This window comes from Tyto alba, unplaced genomic scaffold, assembly GCF_018691265.1.
Source record: "Tyto alba isolate M040663 unplaced genomic scaffold, T.alba_DEE_v4.0 Super-Scaffold_42, whole genome shotgun sequence".
In the NCBI taxonomy this organism is placed as follows: Eukaryota; Metazoa; Chordata; class Aves; order Strigiformes; family Tytonidae; genus Tyto; species Tyto alba.
This window is the reverse complement of record NW_024881318.1, coordinates 19,688,281-19,706,891: the sequence shown is the minus strand read 5'-3', so window position 1 is coordinate 19,706,891 and position 18,611 is coordinate 19,688,281. Positions and strand designations below refer to the sequence as shown.

At 43.7% G+C, this 18,611-nt stretch overlaps 2 protein-coding genes across 12 annotated transcripts in view; one reads left to right on the top strand and one right to left on the bottom strand.

The window, feature by feature from the left end:
- The first annotated feature begins 548 nt into the window (after positions 1 to 548).
- HMGCS1 (3-hydroxy-3-methylglutaryl-CoA synthase 1) lies at positions 549 to 14,701 on the top strand. Of its 3 annotated transcripts, none has more exons than XM_032993111.2 (10): positions 549 to 680; positions 6,290 to 6,747; positions 7,137 to 7,262; positions 7,779 to 7,943; positions 8,614 to 8,782; positions 8,899 to 9,069; positions 9,946 to 10,052; positions 10,392 to 10,517; positions 10,773 to 10,936; positions 11,335 to 14,701. In XM_032993111.2, exons 2-10 carry the CDS (start codon positions 6,300 to 6,302, stop codon positions 11,425 to 11,427), a joined length of 1,569 nt encoding a protein of 522 aa, XP_032849002.1. In that variant the 5' UTR covers positions 549 to 680; positions 6,290 to 6,299; the 3' UTR covers positions 11,428 to 14,701. The 3 variants fall into 3 exon arrangements, with proteins under 3 accessions (XP_032849002.1, XP_042660334.1, XP_042660335.1); XM_042804400.1 differs by lacking the exon at positions 549 to 680 and adding an exon at positions 4,407 to 4,612; XM_042804401.1 differs by lacking the exon at positions 549 to 680 and adding an exon at positions 4,715 to 4,795.
- Positions 14,000 to 18,611, bottom strand: part of NIM1K (NIM1 serine/threonine protein kinase) — a 28,930-nt gene continuing 24,318 nt past the window's right edge. For 8 of the 9 annotated variants that reach the window (XM_042804402.1, XM_032993125.2, XM_042804404.1 and 5 more), the window contains 2 exons: positions 17,513 to 17,796; positions 14,000 to 15,473 (listed from right to left, as the gene is read on the bottom strand). In XM_042804402.1, coding sequence (XP_042660336.1) covers positions 14,727 to 15,473; positions 17,513 to 17,796 — 1,031 coding nt within the window. In that variant the 3' untranslated portion in view covers positions 14,000 to 14,726. The remainder of the gene's footprint in view (positions 15,474 to 17,512; positions 17,797 to 18,611) is intronic. The other variant, XM_009973668.3, reaches the window with a different exon arrangement.

Sequence of the window (18,611 nt, the reverse complement as noted above, 5' to 3'; positions counted from 1 at the left end):
CCGCATCCTCCGTGAAGCAATCCCGCCAACGGAGCCCCGGAGCGCGCCCCGAGCGCCGCATCCCGGCCCGCTGAGGGGAAGGGCGGCGGGGAGGCTGATCGGGCAAGGGCCCTGCCACAGGCCTGGGCCGTGAGGCTGCACGTCCCGCGGCGAGACCCCCGCACCACGGCCTCCTGCCGCCCCGCAGCCCCTGGCCCGCCCCCCCCTCCGTTCCTCACCGCCGGCCCGGGGCGCGGCTGGGACCTGCGGGCCGGGAGCCCCGCCTCCCGTTGCCGGGCGACCGGCGCCTCGCCCGGCCGGGGACCGGCAGCCGTCCTACTCTCACCCGCGGTCGGCAGCGCGCTCCCATTGGCTGCCCCCGCGCTGCGCTCGGCTCCCATTGAGCGCCCACCGCCTCTGCCGCGTCCTCATTGGCGCGCCGCCCTCTGGCCACGCCACGTCACTTTCTCACACCATTCCCCCCGCCTGCTCCGCCGGCTGCGGGCCGGCCGGTGGGCGGGACCTGGGCAGTGGCGTCAGTGATTGGCGGAGGGAGCTGCCGCTCAGGGCTCGGGCTGGAGACCCGGCGGCGGGGCTGCTTAAAGGCGCCGCACGCCGGTGCCCCGTGTTTTCAGCCGTGCGTGCGAACCTGCAAGGGCGCGGAGTGGTGAGCGACAAGCGACAGCCATCGCCTTCCACAGGTGAGGGCGGCTCGGCCCCTGGAGGATCTTCGGCTGGGCGCCGGGTGGCGGCCCCGGCCTCTCCGCAGAGCCGCGTGGGGGAAGCACGCGTGGGGCGGCGGAACCGCCCGCGGGGCTTGGGGATGGGTCGGCATAGCTGGGAGCGGTGTCTTCGGAGGACACAAGCGTGTTCGAAGTAGTGTCTGCAGTGCGGCAGACGGGGGGGGGAGGGTGGGGGCAGAGAGGGAAAAGGAGAAAATATTTTAAAAGGGAGAAAAAAAAAAGGGGGGGAGGAAAGAGGGAAGAAAAATCAAAAAGAGCCATGTCTGAGTGTCTCTTAACGTAGGTGTTAACCCGCACGCCGCGCCGGATGCTGCCCGGAGCATCACGGAGCATCGCGCGTGGCGTGGCGCGGCGTGTCTTGAGACGCTCTCCGCCCGGGGCGGCCGGCCAGGCTGAATGCCTCCCGGAAGAGCCGGCATCCCCGCTGCCCGGGCCCGGGGTGCTGCCGCCTGCCGTGACCCCGGGGAAGCCCCCCCGGCTGGGGGGGCTGCGCCGGGCTCTGCCCCGGTCCCGCGGGCCACAAAGAAGCCCGAAAGCGGCCGCGCCCTCAGCGTGTCCCTTCATCGCCTCTCGCTGTCGCGACTGAGGCGCCCACCCAAGCCGTGGTGGGCGTCCCCCACCGCCCACGTCACCCGCAACCCCCCATGGCGGAGGGCAAAGGCAGGCGGGTGCTGTCCCCAGGGATGCCGTCGCCTTCATTCGTGATGGCGTTTGTCGCACGAGTGTGGGCATCCCGACACCCACTCGCGTCGCTAACGGAGTCCAAGTCCGGGATGTGCCCGGGGATGCGCCCGGCGTGAGGGTGACTGGCATCTCACGCGGGGGAGGCACCGCGAGTGGGTCCTTGCGGCTTAATTCAAGGCACCGTCCCAGCGGTTTGGCGTTTTTACGCAGTTTGCCTGTCTCCCACGCAGTCCCACCCGGCCGGCCGGGAGGTGTGCGGGACGCGGGGATGCCACGTTCGCGCACGGCCCCTGCCGTGGCGAGTCGCCGCGGTCCGGGTGGAGGCAGTGACCTCTCGTGGCGTGACGGGTGTCTCGCATGCACGCGGTACCTGTAAACCTTTCAGCTCTGCGGGGATAACTAGATGATGTCATAGCCGAAGCTGCCAGATCATCACTGTTTAACTGCAGAAAAACAGCCTGAAGTGGCTCTGCTGTCACTAGCAAAGTCCGCTCTCTGCGTCCTCCAGAGGTAAAATGCCGCAGGGAGTTACCAAATAAATGCCTTGTTGTAGCGAACAGGCTGGGGGCTCGTTTTCTGACTTTTGCTCAAGTGTTCTTTGTGAACTAAAAACTTAAGCACGAAATAATAAAGTCAAATTACTGACAGAATATTCTCAAATTCTTAACAAAGACAGTGAAAGCCGCCAGTTGTTGTGGGAGAATGTATTTCTGGCAACACTAGCAGAAGGTAGTGGTTGTTTTATGCTGCTCCTTCATTCCCCGCAGAATCCTAAGGGGACAGAAAACAAAGCAGGTTTCCCGTTTCTTTACAGTAAAGCATTTGGGGTTCCCGGTCTTTTAAAAGAAATTATGCTTCTGAGAAAGCTTTCATTTTCAGTAAAAACTCAATGACGAGATGTTTGCTGTTTGACCAGGAGGACAAAAGGCTGTTTGTTTTGCACCAAGTGAACAAATTTTTTCCTTTAATGACTGAGTTGTCATATGCCCCATTTCCTTCAGTGATCAGAGCAAACTTATAAAGCAGTGTTTTTCATTGTGGTACAGCCCAACAGCCCGGCCTGCCACTATCTTGGGTGTATTTGATGAGCCATGAGAATACAATAAAAGAGTGTCCCTTTAGCTGTCTTCAGGACAAGTTCTCATGAGAAAACTTTCTGCAGGTTTTAGCTGGGATAGAGTTAGTTTTTCTTCTTAGTAGATAGGATAGTGCTGTGCTTTGGGTTCAGTATGGGGTGTGATATGAGAAGAATACTGGTAACACACTGACGTTTTCAATTGTCGCTGATTTTTCAAGGGCTCCCCATGTCCTGCCCGTGCGCAGGTGCACAAGAAGCAGGGGGGGAGCTTGGTCAGAGCACCGGACCCAACTGGCCAATGAAATATTTCATATGATGTAACATCATGCTCAGTATATAAAGAAAGGGTGGCCAGGAAGGAGGGGAGTTCTCTCTCGCTTCTGGGATTGTGATTGTGGGATCTTTGTATTTCAGGATCACTAGCCAGGAACGGGCTGGGTGTCAGTCAGTGGGTGGTGAGCAATCACAATGTGCATTGCCCCTTTATACTTTCTGTTATTGGTTTATTTTAAACCATGACAGAACTGCAGTGAATAATACGAATTAAATGCCAGATTTTGAACTCTTAAATTCTGTAAGGAGCAAGCACAGAGCAGAGTGTTTTCCCAAACTCTCACCAGTAATGAAAGTCCTTTCGGCATACTGAATTTTCTAGTAAGTCAGAGCCTGGTTAAAAGCCACTTGTTCTTTGGCTGTTACAGGTCAGGTCCATTATGTGCTTCATGTATTGCCTTTTAGAATATAACTTAAATAATATTAAGCAACTAAGTCTCTGCAATCTCTTTCATCGGTCTGGCTCTTGGAGCAGAACCAAGGTCTGCTCTGGGTTACACGGATTGCCCTCAGGGTGGCTGCCAGACACTCTGCTGAGCTGGCAACAGTCTGTATTTCCTTTTTGTCCCCTTTTGAAGAAAATGCAGTGTTTTGGTCAGAAAGCAAGCTGGATCCCAAAGTCCTCTGCCCAGCTGGTACCTTGGGATCTTGCTGTCAGTGGCACATCTGCATTTCATATGGGGGGGGCCAGAAAGTGTCCTCCCTCTCCCCTGCCAGTGTCTGTGTGGATTTGGGATAAAACACAGCTCTTGGAGTAAGTTTTGGACTCCAGCGCTGGTCTGTGTCCCCAGGAGATGTATGTGGCTTGCTTGTTGTGCTGCTGACAGGGGATATGAGCTTCCTCACGCAGCTCCTGGGGAGTCTCTGGACCACCATGCACCCTTCTCCGGCCATGGCTTTAGGAAAGCCATGATGGCCACCCTCTTTCTTACAGCATAAACCAGCTGCTATGCCACGGCAAATCCTTAATAGTGCCTGCTGGCTTCCTGGAGGCAGAAACGATGTTTTCATTGCTTTTTTTTGCCATCCAGCTAGTTTAAAACCAGAGATGGTGCTGCTCACTGTGGTGTAGCCATCCAAAACACAAAAAAAAAAAAAAAAAAAGTGCAGCTTAACAGTAACAGTATTTGAGAAATTTTAAAAGCAAAAGGGAAATAGAAGGGAGGTGCAACCAGGATGGGGTAGCCTGTGGCCAGGGATTGTTAAAAAAAAAAGAAAAAAACAAACCACAAAAATACAACAAAAACACCAAAACCAAACAACAACAACAAAAAAACCCAAGTAAAACAAAAAAGAAACAAACAAAACTAACAACAACAACCATAAAAAAAAAGTAAAGCCAAGAAGAAACAAGCGAAACACAAGAAAGGTAAAACCAAAAAGAAACAAACAAAACTAACAACACCAACAAAAAAAAAAAAAACCCAAAAAACAAAAACCAAACAGTAAAACCAAAAAGAAAGACACAAAACCAAAAACGACAACAAAAAAGAAAAACAAACCACAACAAAAAACCCCCACAAAACCCATCCAGACATTTTGGGTGCTGCTGGGGTTTAAGTTCCTCACTGCTGCTTTTTCGCCTGCAGGGTGCTGCTGGGTTTCACCCCGGGGTGTCGCCGCCCCCCGGAGGGGGGGGAAGGGGCCGCGCTGCGCTCCCGCTGCGCCGCCGCCTCCGGGCCCCGCCGCGCATCGCGGCGGGCTGCCCGCGCCTGCGCACTGCTCCAGCGGGACGTCGCACATCGCGCATGCGCGGCCCGCCGCGCCGGTAGCCGGCCATGGGATTCCGTAACGTGTGAGGGCCGGGGCCGTGGGGGGGGGGGAGGGGGGGCGGACTGTGCTCCGCGCTGCGGCGGCCCCACGCTGAGGGGGGAGGGGGGTGGGGGGTGGGGGTGTAGAACGACGACGACGACAAACGCGGCGTGACGCTTCCACGCCACCCCGGTGGCTCCTCGCCGTGTCCTCGGCCGGGTCACGGGTAACCTTGAGACATTGGCGGGGGGGGGAGGGGGCGCTCGGTGCCCTCAGCGCCCGCGGCTCGGTCTGGGCGGCGGGTGCCTGAGGCGTGGCGTGGCGTGGGGGCAATTAAGGGAGAAGAGGTCCTCGTCGGCTGCGGGGTGTTGGCGAGCGGACACGAGAGTCGGAGCTGGTCTGGCAGCGGGGCGCGCAAACAGCGCGAAATCGGTGGTTTGGCGCAAAACCGTGGCAGTGCGCGGTGTGGCTGTTCCGCAGGGGCTTTAAATACCCTTTTCCCGTTCACAGGTTTTGATATGAACAAAGGAGACAAGAGACGTTATTTAAAATTAAATAGGCTATTTTAGGTGCATCATAGGTGTAGCTGGATCTTTGTCAGAGGCAATCAAAATGAATGGCAAGACATGCGCTCTTTCTTTAGGTCTTACATAAGACTGTTCCTGTAACGGAAAACACCTTTAAGGTTTTTCTAACCCTTGTGTTAATATGCATCCTGTAAAATCGTCATTCCCACAGAGAAAGGCTTTATTTCTTTGTTCAGCTCATCGTGGTTTTATGGAAGAAGTTGGGAAATGTCAATGCGATGGTACTCGCAGCTGGGCACAGAAGGGACAAGTGCTCTGTAAGGATGTAAGCAGAAATACAGGAAGATGTTGCCTGTCTGGGTAGTAGAGATAGGGTGGAAGTAATAGGATATAGTATATCCTCAAGTGTAGTGACAGTAAAGTTATGAGGTTAAAATGAGAAAACTTGGTCTATTGGGGAGAATCCCTGTGTGTTCATCTCAGCCTGTGAATTATTCCTCCAGGCCTGGTGTTAGGAGTTCCAATGTTCCAGAATGCCAAAACAGAGTATGCTTAAAACAAACAAAAAAGTGAACCAAAAGTACCAAAAAAACCCACAAACCAAACCCACCCACCAACCATCTTTCTGCTTCTTTGTTGCAAGTATAAACAAAATGAAACAACTTGGGTCACTTTGTTTAAAAATAAAAACAATTTTGAAGAGTCCTGGCCTGTTTTAAGGCAGAGATTTCCTGGTAAATACACATTTTAAACTTTAGTTCTCAACTAGCAACATTAAAAAAAAAAATAAATCAAATCTTTTTAGCTTGGTTGTGTAAAGCTGAGACTTTGCATATAAGCAAAAGTAGAATAATAAACATTAAGACTAATTTCTCAAACACTTAACACTTACTAAGCATGTTCTTTGCTTCAGTGAAGTAACTTGGGCTTAATTTACATCTATTCATCTCCAGGGCTAAAATTTGTAACTTCATTTAAAAGTACTTCATCTAAAATGTTACAAAACTCCCAAGGACATTTAGAGTATGCTGAGACCAAAGTCTCCCCTGAGGCTAGGGCTTGCCTTCTGCAAATGACCTTGTAGAATACCTGCAGCGTAGCTTTTCCTGTAAACCTACAGAAAATGAAAGTAGGTCTCTCAAAATAGATATGAATAAATCCATTGGTTTTGTGGTTTTCTTTTTTTCTTAAAGATCTACCACGATGCCTGGCTCTCTTCCAGTGAATGCTGAATCGTGTTGGCCCAAAGATGTGGGGATTGTTGCACTGGAAATATATTTTCCCTCTCAGTATGTTGACCAGACGGAGCTGGAGAAGTATGATGGCGTGGATGCTGGGAAATATACCATTGGGCTAGGCCAGTCAAAGATGGGGTTCTGCTCTGACCGGGAGGATATCAATTCTCTCTGCTTGACTGTGGTTCAGAAGCTCATGGAGAGGAACAGCCTTTCCTATGATTGTATCGGGAGATTAGAAGTTGGAACGGAGACGATAATTGATAAATCAAAATCTGTAAAGACTGTCCTGATGCAGCTTTTTGAAGAATCTGGTAATACAGATGTAGAAGGAATCGATACCACCAATGCATGCTATGGAGGCACTGCTGCTCTTTTTAATGCTATTAACTGGATTGAGTCCAGTTCTTGGGATGGTAAGTTTGGGGAATTTTCTTTAAAAGTTACATCATCCTCTGGTTTTAAGTAGTCTGCCTTATAATGACAGTGTTCATGTTTAACTATATAAAACCTGGAGTGTAAGCTGTTTTTCTCTTCTGAAGTCTTTTTCTTGAATGTTCTGGACATTTGCAGCTATCTCAGTTACAGTGCAAAAAATAATGATATGGCTAACCATCACTGGTCTTTTCGTGTAAATTTCAGTGGCTGTCAGGAAATTGAAATGTGGGGTAAAAGTCAGGATCGAAGAGTCCCTTAACCTTGGAGTCATCTCTTCTATAACCAAAGTCTAAAAATTGCAGATGGATATTAAAATGTGTTAGATTCTTTGCTATTTCTCATCATTATACCTGTGTGTTTTTCACAGGACGCTATGCACTTGTTGTTGCTGGAGACATCGCTGTGTATGCTACTGGAAATGCCAGGCCAACTGGTGGAGCTGGTGCTGTTGCTATGCTAGTTGGTCCAAATGCTCCATTAATTTTTGAGAGAGGTTAGTCCTGTGTGAAAACAAATACCATTCATCTAGATAATGATCGATTCTGAAGCCCATCCCCTGTTTTTTGTGCATTGCTGGAGGGCTGGATTAACTCCCACTAATGTCAGAAATTGTACTTTGTCTCCTCTTGCTCTGGGCTGACTTGGCCAAGTCCTGTTATAGGAGGCAGCGAGGAACAAGTAGAGGTGCTCATATCTATGTATTTTTTTGGGGATTCTCAGATAAAATTGACAGGGTGGACTAGAGTTGAATAACACAGCACTCTACTTCCAAAGTGAAATGATGAAAACAATTTGTTACTTCTGTTTGTAGTTCTCAGTCCTACTGTGCTTAGCAAGTACTTGACAACTGTGTGAAACATTACCTCAAAGGGCCTGAAGTGCTAAGAAAACCTGTTTGACTGTGGCCAAATATTGATTGTTTCCCCTCATGTGTTAAGTGATGCATTCAGATTGACTCAAAGCAGCTGAATAAAGTAATTTTCAACTTCTGTCAATTTCTGTCCATCAGGGTTGCGTGGAACCCACATGCAGCATGCATATGACTTCTATAAACCAGATATGGTCTCTGAATATCCTGTAGTTGATGGCAAACTATCTATACAGTGCTACCTCAGTGCATTAGATCGCTGCTATACTGTCTATCGCAACAAAATCCATGCCCAGTGGCAAAAGGGTATGTAGCCTCACCTGATGATATACTAAGATCTGGCAAATGCTGGAATGTGTAACTACACAGACAATGCATTTTATGGGTCCCTTTCTTTGTGTTTGTGTGTTCTAAGGTGATTGAAATGTTTGCTCTCCCCCACTATTAATGTCTTATTTCTGTTCTGGTAAGGTTAAATACCTGATAGTGAGTAAACAGTGGTCTCCACACACTTTTTATTTGTGTTACATATAATGCCTTGCTTAAAAGAATGTTATTCCACCCAGCTCCTTAGGTTAATATTTAAATGTTATGTAACAATACTGATTTTTTTACCCCATCTCTTCAGTAATCGCTTTACTCAATAAACATAGGTGTGAAGTTTAGATAGTTAAGTAGGTGGTACATTACGACAAAATGCTGTGTAGAAATACAGAGATTCTGTTAAGCTTATAGCTTTTTCTTCTAGAAGGAAGGCAAACGTTAGTTGGTGCAAAAGATCAGCAGGAAACTGATTTTTACATAGAAGTAGCAGCGGTGTTTTAAGTGAACTTGACAGCAATAGTTAAGTCTTGTGGTTATCTCTTGTATACAGATGTGTTATGATGACAGGTATCCTGCCACCCCTCCATTTTATTTTCATAGTTGAGATGAGTACTAAACATAAGTTGTAACACAACTTTTCTGCCACTTCCAGAGGGGACTGACAGGCGTTTCACCTTGAATGACTTTGGATTCATGATCTTTCACTCTCCTTACTGTAAACTGGTACAGAAATCTGTGGCTAGACTCCTGCTGAATGACTTCCTCAGTGACCAGAACCCAGAAACAGCAAATGGTGTTTTCAGTGGTCTGGAAGCTTTCAGGTGAGAATGGCTGCTGTCTTCCTTATCCACATAATCTTAATTTGTTACACATCCAAGGTGTGTTTTTACTTTCTGCTATTTTAGTAACTGTTTCCGAACACTTTTTTTTTTAATAGAGATGTGAAGCTTGAAGATACATATTTTGACAGAGATGTGGAGAAAGCTTTTATGAAAGCTAGTGCAGAGCTCTTCAACCAGAAAACCAAAGCTTCATTACTTGTATCCAATCAGAATGGAAATATGTATACCCCGTCAGTCTACGGTTGCCTTGCCTCTCTTCTTGCCCAGTAAGCATAAAACTGGAAAAAAGTCATAGCTTTTTATATGTAGTGCCGTAAAAGGTTTTTGTTTCAGAAAGCCTTTTGTAAAAGCACCATGTAGCAAACCTTTTCCTACTACATTAACTTAAGCAGAAAGACTAAAGTTAAAAAATTACTCTGTACACACAATCCAAGTGACAAGCAGATTCAAAATTTCTGTGTCAGAAACTGATCTGAACAGCTGTTTACTGCCTTCTAAAGTAGGATCTTATTTGTAAGGTGGTGTCTTTTCCAAGCCTCAACATTGTTCCCCACCTGCCATCCACCTGCCTCCCATCCCTCCTGAACCCCACCAAAAAAAAAAAAAAAAAAAGGGAAAAAAACCCAACAGAACAAACCACCAAAAACCACCAAAACCCACAATACAATGAAGTGGACAAAAGAATCAGAATGTCTTCTCTGTTTCACTATAATAAGCAAAGCCAAATTAAGTTAGTATTTACGTAACTTTTTTTTTTTTTTTTTTGCAATTACAGACTTTTACAAAATCATGTTAAGTTTACATACTTTTCCTCTTGGATCCTTTTTTCTTTATTCTGACTTTTCCTTCCAAGATGATGTGGTTCATTTTAGGCTTTTGGTCACTTAATGAAAACTGGCTGCCGTCTAGATAATCATATTCTGGGCATTTCTTTGCTCTGTTTTGCTTAGGCAGCTTTGGAACTCATCATGTAACAGCAGTGTTTGTGTTTTAAAAAGTCATCATGTATGCACACAGTATGCTAACTGTGTATTGTAGTGAATTTGCTGGCTGCTTTTTCTAAGCTAGCTGCACTTTCTAGTTATTTAAAATTGGCCTCTTGACTTAATTCTCACTTTAAATAACTGTTGCTCGATTTGCAGGTACGCCCCAGAGCAGCTTGCAGGACAGAGAATTGGTGTGTTCTCTTATGGCTCTGGTTTTGCTGCTACGCTGTATTCCATCAGAGTTACTCAGGATGCCACTCCTGGTAAGTGAAAGAAAGATAGGTTTAACTCCCTTGCACAGCTCACCTCTAAATGCCTTGTTACATACCCACCAACATAAGTAAACCTGCAGAGCAATACCTAATAACAGTAATGCTAAACTGAAGATGTTCCAGCTCCAGGGAATATTTAGGTGTCTCCTTGGGCAAATAAATATTTGTCAAACTCTGTTAACATTTTCATTGAGTAATTTGGAATATTTTTAAAAGAATAAAAGTTTAGCTTCTCTAATACAAAATATTTTGAATGGGCTTGAAATGCTAACATACTAGCATGCAGTTCTCAGTACTGGTGTTACCTTATGTGATGACTTAATATTGTAGGTTCTGCACTGGACAAAATAACTGCCAGCCTTTCTGATCTCAAAACAAGACTTGACTCAAGAAAATGTATTGCACCTGATGTCTTTGCTGAAAACATGAAGATTAGACAGGATACGCATCATTTGGGTAAGAACTTAATAAATGTAAATCTTTCCTAGTCTTACAGAAAAATGTTCATCACATAATTTACCTGACTTTGAATTGTTAAGGTACAGAATTAAAATGTCCAACCCTTTCTACTTCTGAATAGCTCATGTGCGGCTGAAATGAAAATGCAGACTTCTTTTTTCTGCCTTACTACATCTGAACTGCAGAGGTCTGTGTTGTGTAAAAATCTGACCAGGAACCAACTAACAGTGTGTTACTGGCTTTTTCTTCCAGCCAATTATATCCCACAGTGTTCAGTAGAAGATCTCTTTGGGGGAACGTGGTACCTTGTGCGTGTGGATGAAAAACACAGGAGAACTTATGCGCGGCGTCCACTCATGGGTGATGGACCTCTGGAGGCAGGAGTTGAAGTTGTCCACCCAGGCGTTGTCCATGAGGTGAACACTCAGCGCTCTTTTAAATTTTGATACAAATGGTGGAACGGTTTATGTGTTCGTGTTAGCATGTGCATGTATTTTAAAAGAGGAAGTGGTTTAACAAGTTATATTAAATACTTTGTTAACATGTAACATACAAGCCAGAAGTAAAAAATTGAAGATGGGACTTTAAAAAGTATGTTTCATCATAACAAGAATGAAACTGCACAAGAATGAAACAAGAACAAACTGGCTCTTTTCACATAATCAGTTTGCATGAAGCATGACCAATTTGACTGACTTAAGACCAAGCCATCCAGTGTAGCATGAATGTTGTTTAAGAGTTGGACTAGCCGTGAAGTATGAATGTCTGTGAACTAGAAAACTGTATTTAATGATTTTTTTTCCCTTCTTCTTAGCACATCCCAAGCCCTGCTAAGAAAGTGCCAAGAATCCCTGCAACAACAGAATCTGAAGGCGTTACTGTTGCCATTTCCAATGGGGAGCATTAAGATACCTCTGTGAGGTGGGGAATGACACAAGGTGTGAGGGCAGGGTGAGAGAGAAAGGATTGCAGTAGCACTGAAGTCTCAGTGTACAGTAGTACTTCACTGGAGGATGGAAAAACTGTTTAAGCCCCTTGAAAAGATTCGTCATAATATGTTGTGCTGATAGTTATAGTATTTTCAGAACACTAAGATCATGAATATACTGGAGATGGAGGGACTTGCTAGGGGCTGTATGGATTCCTTAACATGTCTGAATTTTTTTTAATTGCTGAGTAGTAGATGTAGTCTATTACAAGGTCTTTGTACATAAGAAAAAAAGATCTTCTGCTTGCTCTTTCCATGTAAAATGACTTGAAACCTACACTGTTAACTTCTACTTTTACTCAAGTGTGTGGCAAAATAGTCTAGGCTTTTAATGTTAGGGTTTGCAGTGCCTTGGCAGTAAGCAGTCAGTCTTCTGAATACTGAACTTCTCTTTCCCTTTATCACCTTCTCTTTCTTCTCCCAGTCTACCTCCCCTCACCCCACTGCTTTGGGAAAGGTAAAGAACCAAGTAACATTCATGATGGAATAGAATCTCTCTCCTCTGTCAAAATGACTGAATCAAGAAGAGGTAGACTGACAGGTGTCTTTCTTCCAAGAAACTCTGTGACCCACTGTGTTCGTTATACGTAATTCCTCTTAACATCTATATTATGTGTTTTATACCCATTATAAATCATAACAGCCTGGGAAGAAAGAGGAAAAATAAGGGAGGTGGTGATTTTTTTTTAAAAGAAATGGGTTCATAGATTTGGCACCTTTCAGCATTATTTAGTAGAAGTATCTAAGGCAGCAGAACTTTCAAATAAAACTTCTAGATATTATGAAGCTGTTTTAATTGTCAAAATAAGGGAGGGAGGAATATTACTCTGTCTGGAGCTCCGATCTCTTGCTATTCTTTATATAATACGTTTCTGAAAGAATATTTCTAACTTTTAATTTGGCTTTGTATTTTTAAATTCTTGTCATTGTTGGTAATATTGTAGGAGTGAGGTCTTCTACTTCTCTGTTTTTTGTTTCCAAACTTGCAAGCTAAAAGCTGTCAATTCTGCAAGTGGTAGATATACAGTGCTAATGGGGAGTCCATTCTGGTAGATTTTTTAAAGCCCAGATTGGAAATGAACTATGACATGAGCCTTGTAAGCTTGTAATATATACTTAAATTGAGCTAATGTACAGAATGAAATTTTGTTGGATTTATTTCTTTGCTAATTCTACAAAGCTACATTATGAAATATAAGGTAGCAAAAAATGATCTGTCTGTTAAATTACAATTTTTGTTTGTGTGTAATGAAGTGTTTGTATTATCTGTCACTAGGATTTGATAACTTGCTGTATTTGTACGGTCAAGCCTTCGTAAAATAGTTGTTTATTATAAATCAATGAATACTAATCTGTTTGTTCTGCTGAAAATGATGGAGCAATGATGCATGATGATAGTATTTGCAAGTATTTTGGTTTAGGTTGCCCTTGTGAAACTTAATCTTGGCACCAGAAAAGCAAATTGCCATGGAACAAAGTCCATTGCTGGCAATGGACAAGCCAAGTAGTGAGCTACTGGCACAAAGTTAACCACAGGGACTTCATGGTCTGTGTGGCTGATACTTAATTAAAATAAAGTTTGAGATATTTGAAACCTGTTGAAGTAGAGCTGACTCGTTGGGCTTTCAGGAAGAAGGAGGAAGCTGGCCCTGTGAAAACCCAAAGTTGTGGGTTCTCAATCTGTGTGGACCTTCTGGATTTTCCTAATACAATTCCATTATAAAAGTGGAAAGAAAGGGTTGCTTAGGCTGGTGCAAACCCATTTTCAGGGCTGTGTTTCAAGACAATGTACGTGCTTTCTGATAGAAGCTGTTTATACTGGAGGAATTAATTCCCAGGTTATGAAACGCAGTTCATTTTTATTACTGTCTTATGAAAGACAGTATTGTTTTATCCCCCTCAGAAACTGTGAAGGGGGATTGGTTTTTGCTCTGTGCTTACGTGAGCCTCACTGAATCCAGTTTCTCATGGGTGGCTTCTCAGAGTCATTCTGTTGCTCATTTACATTACTAACTCATTTTAAAATCAACTGATCATCTCATCAGTCCCCATAATAGATAAGGCATCCTGCCCTTAAATTTGAAAGCTGTACTTCTCTAAACCTTGTATTCGTTTACTTGCCTTAACTAAAATCATATAGGCTTTACCTCTTAGCTTAGGCATGTCAGCTATGCCTGTTCAGAGAAGGACAGCTACTGAACTTTTCCACCATCTGCATTGGATCTGATGGTGTTGAAGGTTAAAGATAAGCAATTAAAGCTGAAAATCAGAGTATCTACATTTTGGTGATGCTCTGACCAATTGGAGTTGTCAGTCTATCCAACTTTTAACTTGCAGTGTTTGTGTCAAAATTGGCTTTGTGCCAGCCTATGTTGCCAAAGTAGCATGGCAGGAGTTAGTACAAGCCTGTAATGCTCAAAATATAAGCAGATTTTGTTGCATTCAGCTTACTGATACCTACTGCTAAAGCAAGAATTTAAAACTACATGGGTTTTAGAGTACATTTAAATCTTTTTTTATTGGAGTGCAACTGAAGTCAAAGCAGGTCTAGACTGTCAGACTTGTGCAAGTAATGGAAGGCATCAGGTCAGTAGATGATAGCCCAACCAGTTACACATGAGGAATTGCAACTACCCATGCAGGGTTTAAGTACTATATCCTAATTTGCCTTTCTGAATTGCGACAAATTGAGAACTGTGGTCTACAACAGCACTGCTGTTTCTTTAAATAAAATTTTTTAAAAAGAAGCTCTGATATACATTTTATCATGTTTAATTTGCTGAAGAAGTTGTAGAGAAGAATTTGCAGTTGTTTAGATCACGGTGTAGTTTCTGCTTAAATTTAGTTCTTTGCAAAAACTGTCCTGGTTTGCAGTGGTAAAGCTGTGTCAAGCAGAGGTGCAACTTTTCAAGTTAGCTGTTACATGCCTGTACTCAGAATCTCCCAAGTGTGTTAAATGCAATACTATTTGATCTTTACTAAAAGATCACCTCTGCTAGTGACCTGTTTCGCTTACTGGGGTTCTCGCACTGGGTAGAGCAAGGGACAAACAAATACATGAGAGATGTGTATTTGAATGCTTCACTGTGACTTTGGAAATGTAAAGATGAGGCATTTTTGGTTTATTCAAAAACTGCAAAAAAATGTAACATCAGAACTTGTAAAAAGTGAATAAAACCCTTTGTTAAATGTGCTGAGTATAAAGCCTGCAGTGCAGTTTATAAAATGGAACACAGCTTGGATGTGTGCTTCATCCTGCTGTAAGAATGGATTCCTCTTCTCAGGTTGTCTTTGTGGTCTAGATAGGACATGATAGGAACATATTCAAGTGCCCTTTTCTTCTGTATTTTGTGCAAAACAATTCTGTAGACCCCTGTTATTGAGCTGCGCGCATCTCTTCCCTGGTTATTTTGAATGTGCTCTTCTGTGATTCCCAGATTTTCCAGAATATTTTTCACTTCAATTTCTTCCTCTTTGAGTGTAGTGATGTCTGATAAATACCTTGGATCCAGTTTAAATGGCTGTAAAGGTTTGGGATACTGTATTCCTTGCATCCATTCACTATTCATAATAAGTTTGACAGAGTATCGTTCAGTTGGTACTGGCTGAAGGACTCCTTTTATCAGTTTCTGGCAAGTTTCCGAGAGGCAGGGAGGCAAACTGTATGTTCCTTCAAGAATGCACTTTTTCAATTTGGCCACTGTATCTGCTCGAAATGGCATGATACCCGTTGTCATAAAGTATAACAGGATTCCCAGTGCCCAGATGTCTACATAAATGCCAACATAGCTTTCATCTCGGAAGAGTTCAGGGGCAGCATAAGGAGGAGAGCCACAGAAGGTATTTAAAGTTTCATCTCTTCTGCTTATTGTGCTGAATCCAAAGTCTCCCACCTTAACACAAGTGTTACTGGTGTAGAAGACATTTTCTGCTTTCAAGTCCCGATGAATGATATTATTATCATGCTGTAGAACAAGAAGAAAAATTAGTATTAGCTTATTCACAGGAAAGTTTTCCAGTGACTAGCTCTTATTGATTAATTGCCACACAGGAGAAAAGGAGTTATCTTGGACTAAGTCAGAAATAAGTATTGCAATGAAATTGAAAAGTTAAATTATTCAAATAAATTTAACTTAATTATCTATTGATACAAAAACAATACGGTAGGTAGAAAAGATGGGAAAAAAGATGCTGCGGGGTTTTTTAAGAGTAGCAGTCTCAACTTGTTAACCATTACCAACTATTTTCATGAAGCAGATCTGTGATGGCATCATGGCTACTCCTACAAGACTAGGTATCTTCATGTGCAAAATCTGTGTTTTTTCAGGGTTTAGAACACTTGCTTTTGCAGTTACTATATTTCTGTAATGATGCAAGTAACAAAAATATTTCTTTTTAATTAATTTCATTTTTGTATATATTGTAAGTGTGTGGACTTAAGAAGTGAAAGTGTTTAGTTCACCAAGTGAACATAATCACAGATAAATTAAGAAAGTTGCTACAGTTCTGTTTTGTGATCTAATGTCCTATGAGGAACTGGTGGTGGCAGCAGAAAAGGACCACAGACTTGTGTCCTGTGGTGCTTCACATTATTGTAGGACACCAAGTTCAGTGGCGTCTTCTAGTTTTAGAAGTCTAAAATAAATACATATGCTGTAACTTGTACTTTTTTTCACTTAGAAATGGCAGTAGTAGCCAAGGTCTAAAACTGAATTTGCTCTGCTTAGTGGTAATATACCTGTCTTGATTAGGTAAAAGTTTAGCTTCATCTTTGAAATAACTAGGAGGCACGGATGTGTTTGAGCTCTCTGCCCTACTGTTTGAAGTAACAAGGTGCAGTATCTGGAGGCAATAAGGAAACCTTTTGGCATCCTAATATTTTTAAACTGTCATCGGTAACAGTCAGGGATCTTATGTCCTCCTTGTGGACAGGCAGCAGTGAATTGGGATTTAAGCAGCCTGGATTTGATGGCAAAAGTAAAATGTTTTGCAAACGTCTGTGTGTGTACTTGGTAGTCTGGGCTTAATGCTAAGAAATAGATGCAATCTTGAAATGTAAATTCCAGTAGCTGCAGAGTACCTGTGCTATGGAAAAAGTGTTGAAGCTAATCCATCAGTTACAGGACATATGATCATTTTGTCAAAATATATAAAAAATGCATACTGTTTATATATGCCACAAGCAGTTGTAATGCAGTTCCCAAAACACAGCACCCTTGCTTTTTGGCTTCGCCTGAGGCTATTATGTGGCAGGAGAATATGAACCACCCGAGGGCACTGTAGGCCAATTTTAACAGGTACTCCTTTTACTTCTCTGGCTTGCAGAACAGTCTTTTCATGGTTTTATGCTGTTGTTTGAAGTAGCTGTAGTAACCATGCAAGGTTCATAGGAGATGGAACTGAAATAAATTGCTCCTTTTCTGCCTTCACAAGATGCTTTGGACTCTACACAGATAGCATAGTCCTAAATCCAGATACTGAAGACTAGGCAAGGGGAAGTGACTTGCTGGGTGTTAACTTCACAGATTTGCACCGAAGCAAGGACTAGGAATTAACTGTCTTAAGTGCCAGTCCTCACATTCATTAATAAGCAAGCTGGATGTTTGCAACACCTAAAAAGTCTCTGGAACACTTTCTTCTAGTGGAAGAGTGACTGACCCTGTTTTGAAATAGCTGGAGGGAAGAAATTAAGCTTTGTTAGCTGGTGCCTACAGCAGCTTAAGGCAGACAGGAGAACGCTGTTGAAGGGATGGTTCTACCCACCAGGTGTTCCCAGCTCAGTCTCCTCCCAAAAGCTGCCAACACAGAGGCAGTAACTCGAGGTGGATGTGAAAGCTCTCTCAGATACCTTTAAGACAGCTCTTCTCTAGCTGTTTAGCTCTTCAGAAATGTGGGCCTGAAATCGTAGTAACAGTAAACCTACTAGTTGAAAACCAAAAGATACATCCACAAAACCTTCCAGAGTAGTGAGGGGCAACATGCCTATAGAAGAAGAGCAACTTACCATGTGCTTCACAGCAGACACAATCTGGGAGAAGATTATTTTACACTCTGTTTCTAGCATCTTTCCTTCTGTACTGATTTTAGTGAAGAGCTCCCCACCTCCTGCATACTCCATCACCAAGTGCAGCTTTGAGAGTGTTTCCACCACTTCATATAGTCTGATGATATTTGGGTGGTGCAGTTTTTCCATGCTGGATATCTCACAAGATAGCAAACGTTGAGTCCTCCGGTCTAGCTTTGTCTTGTCCAAAATCTTAATTGCAACTTTCTCTGAAAAGAGAAATGCTTTTCCATGTTGTTAATGCAATAGGTACAAATGGTAATGCTACTTCCTTGTAACAATGCCTGGTTATAGAAGGGCAATAAAATTGCACCTCTGATCAATATAAGCTAAGATGCAGAGGCCTACTAAGTCCTGCAATCTTTCACACACACCCAAGCCCCTTCCCAGCTACAACATCCTGCTCACTGCTGAGGTAGCTAAAGGCTGTTAGAGGCTTATCAAATCTGCTTAGTGTGCTCCACTGCTGACAGCCTAATAGGTGTGTGACGGCCACAGCTGCAACATCTGCTCTTGGTGTTTAACACTGGTAAAGAAAGTCTCTGCTTTTTCTTTCATAATTAGCTCAGTGCACTTCAGACAAGCTAGGCCTGAACCTGGTACTTGCAGACTAATGGAGGTGTCACATCTAAGTGCTTTGTTTCATACCAGACAAACTTGGGGGTAAGTTAGGGGCTTTGGCTGTAGTCCTTAAAGTTTATATAGGAGAGGTGCTTTTAAGTTGGTGCAACTTTCAGAACTCTTCCCTAACTTCCTATTCCATATCCCCACAAATTTCCAGTTACCAAAATCAGTGCTGTAGAGGGTTATCTTTCTTAGGATAGCTGTGCCAGTTTTTCCAACATGTTCATGTATGAGTAGTTCTTGGTACCATACAGAAAGCAGGAAAAGCACATTTTTATGTCTGTATGCCACAGTGGGCCATGAATCCACATCACACACAGATTTTATTCTGAGGAAGGGACAAAAATAGTGAAGTAGGATAAGTTTCAGGGATCCTGTAAGACAGCAAATCTAGCTGTTTTATACTGTTCTGGTA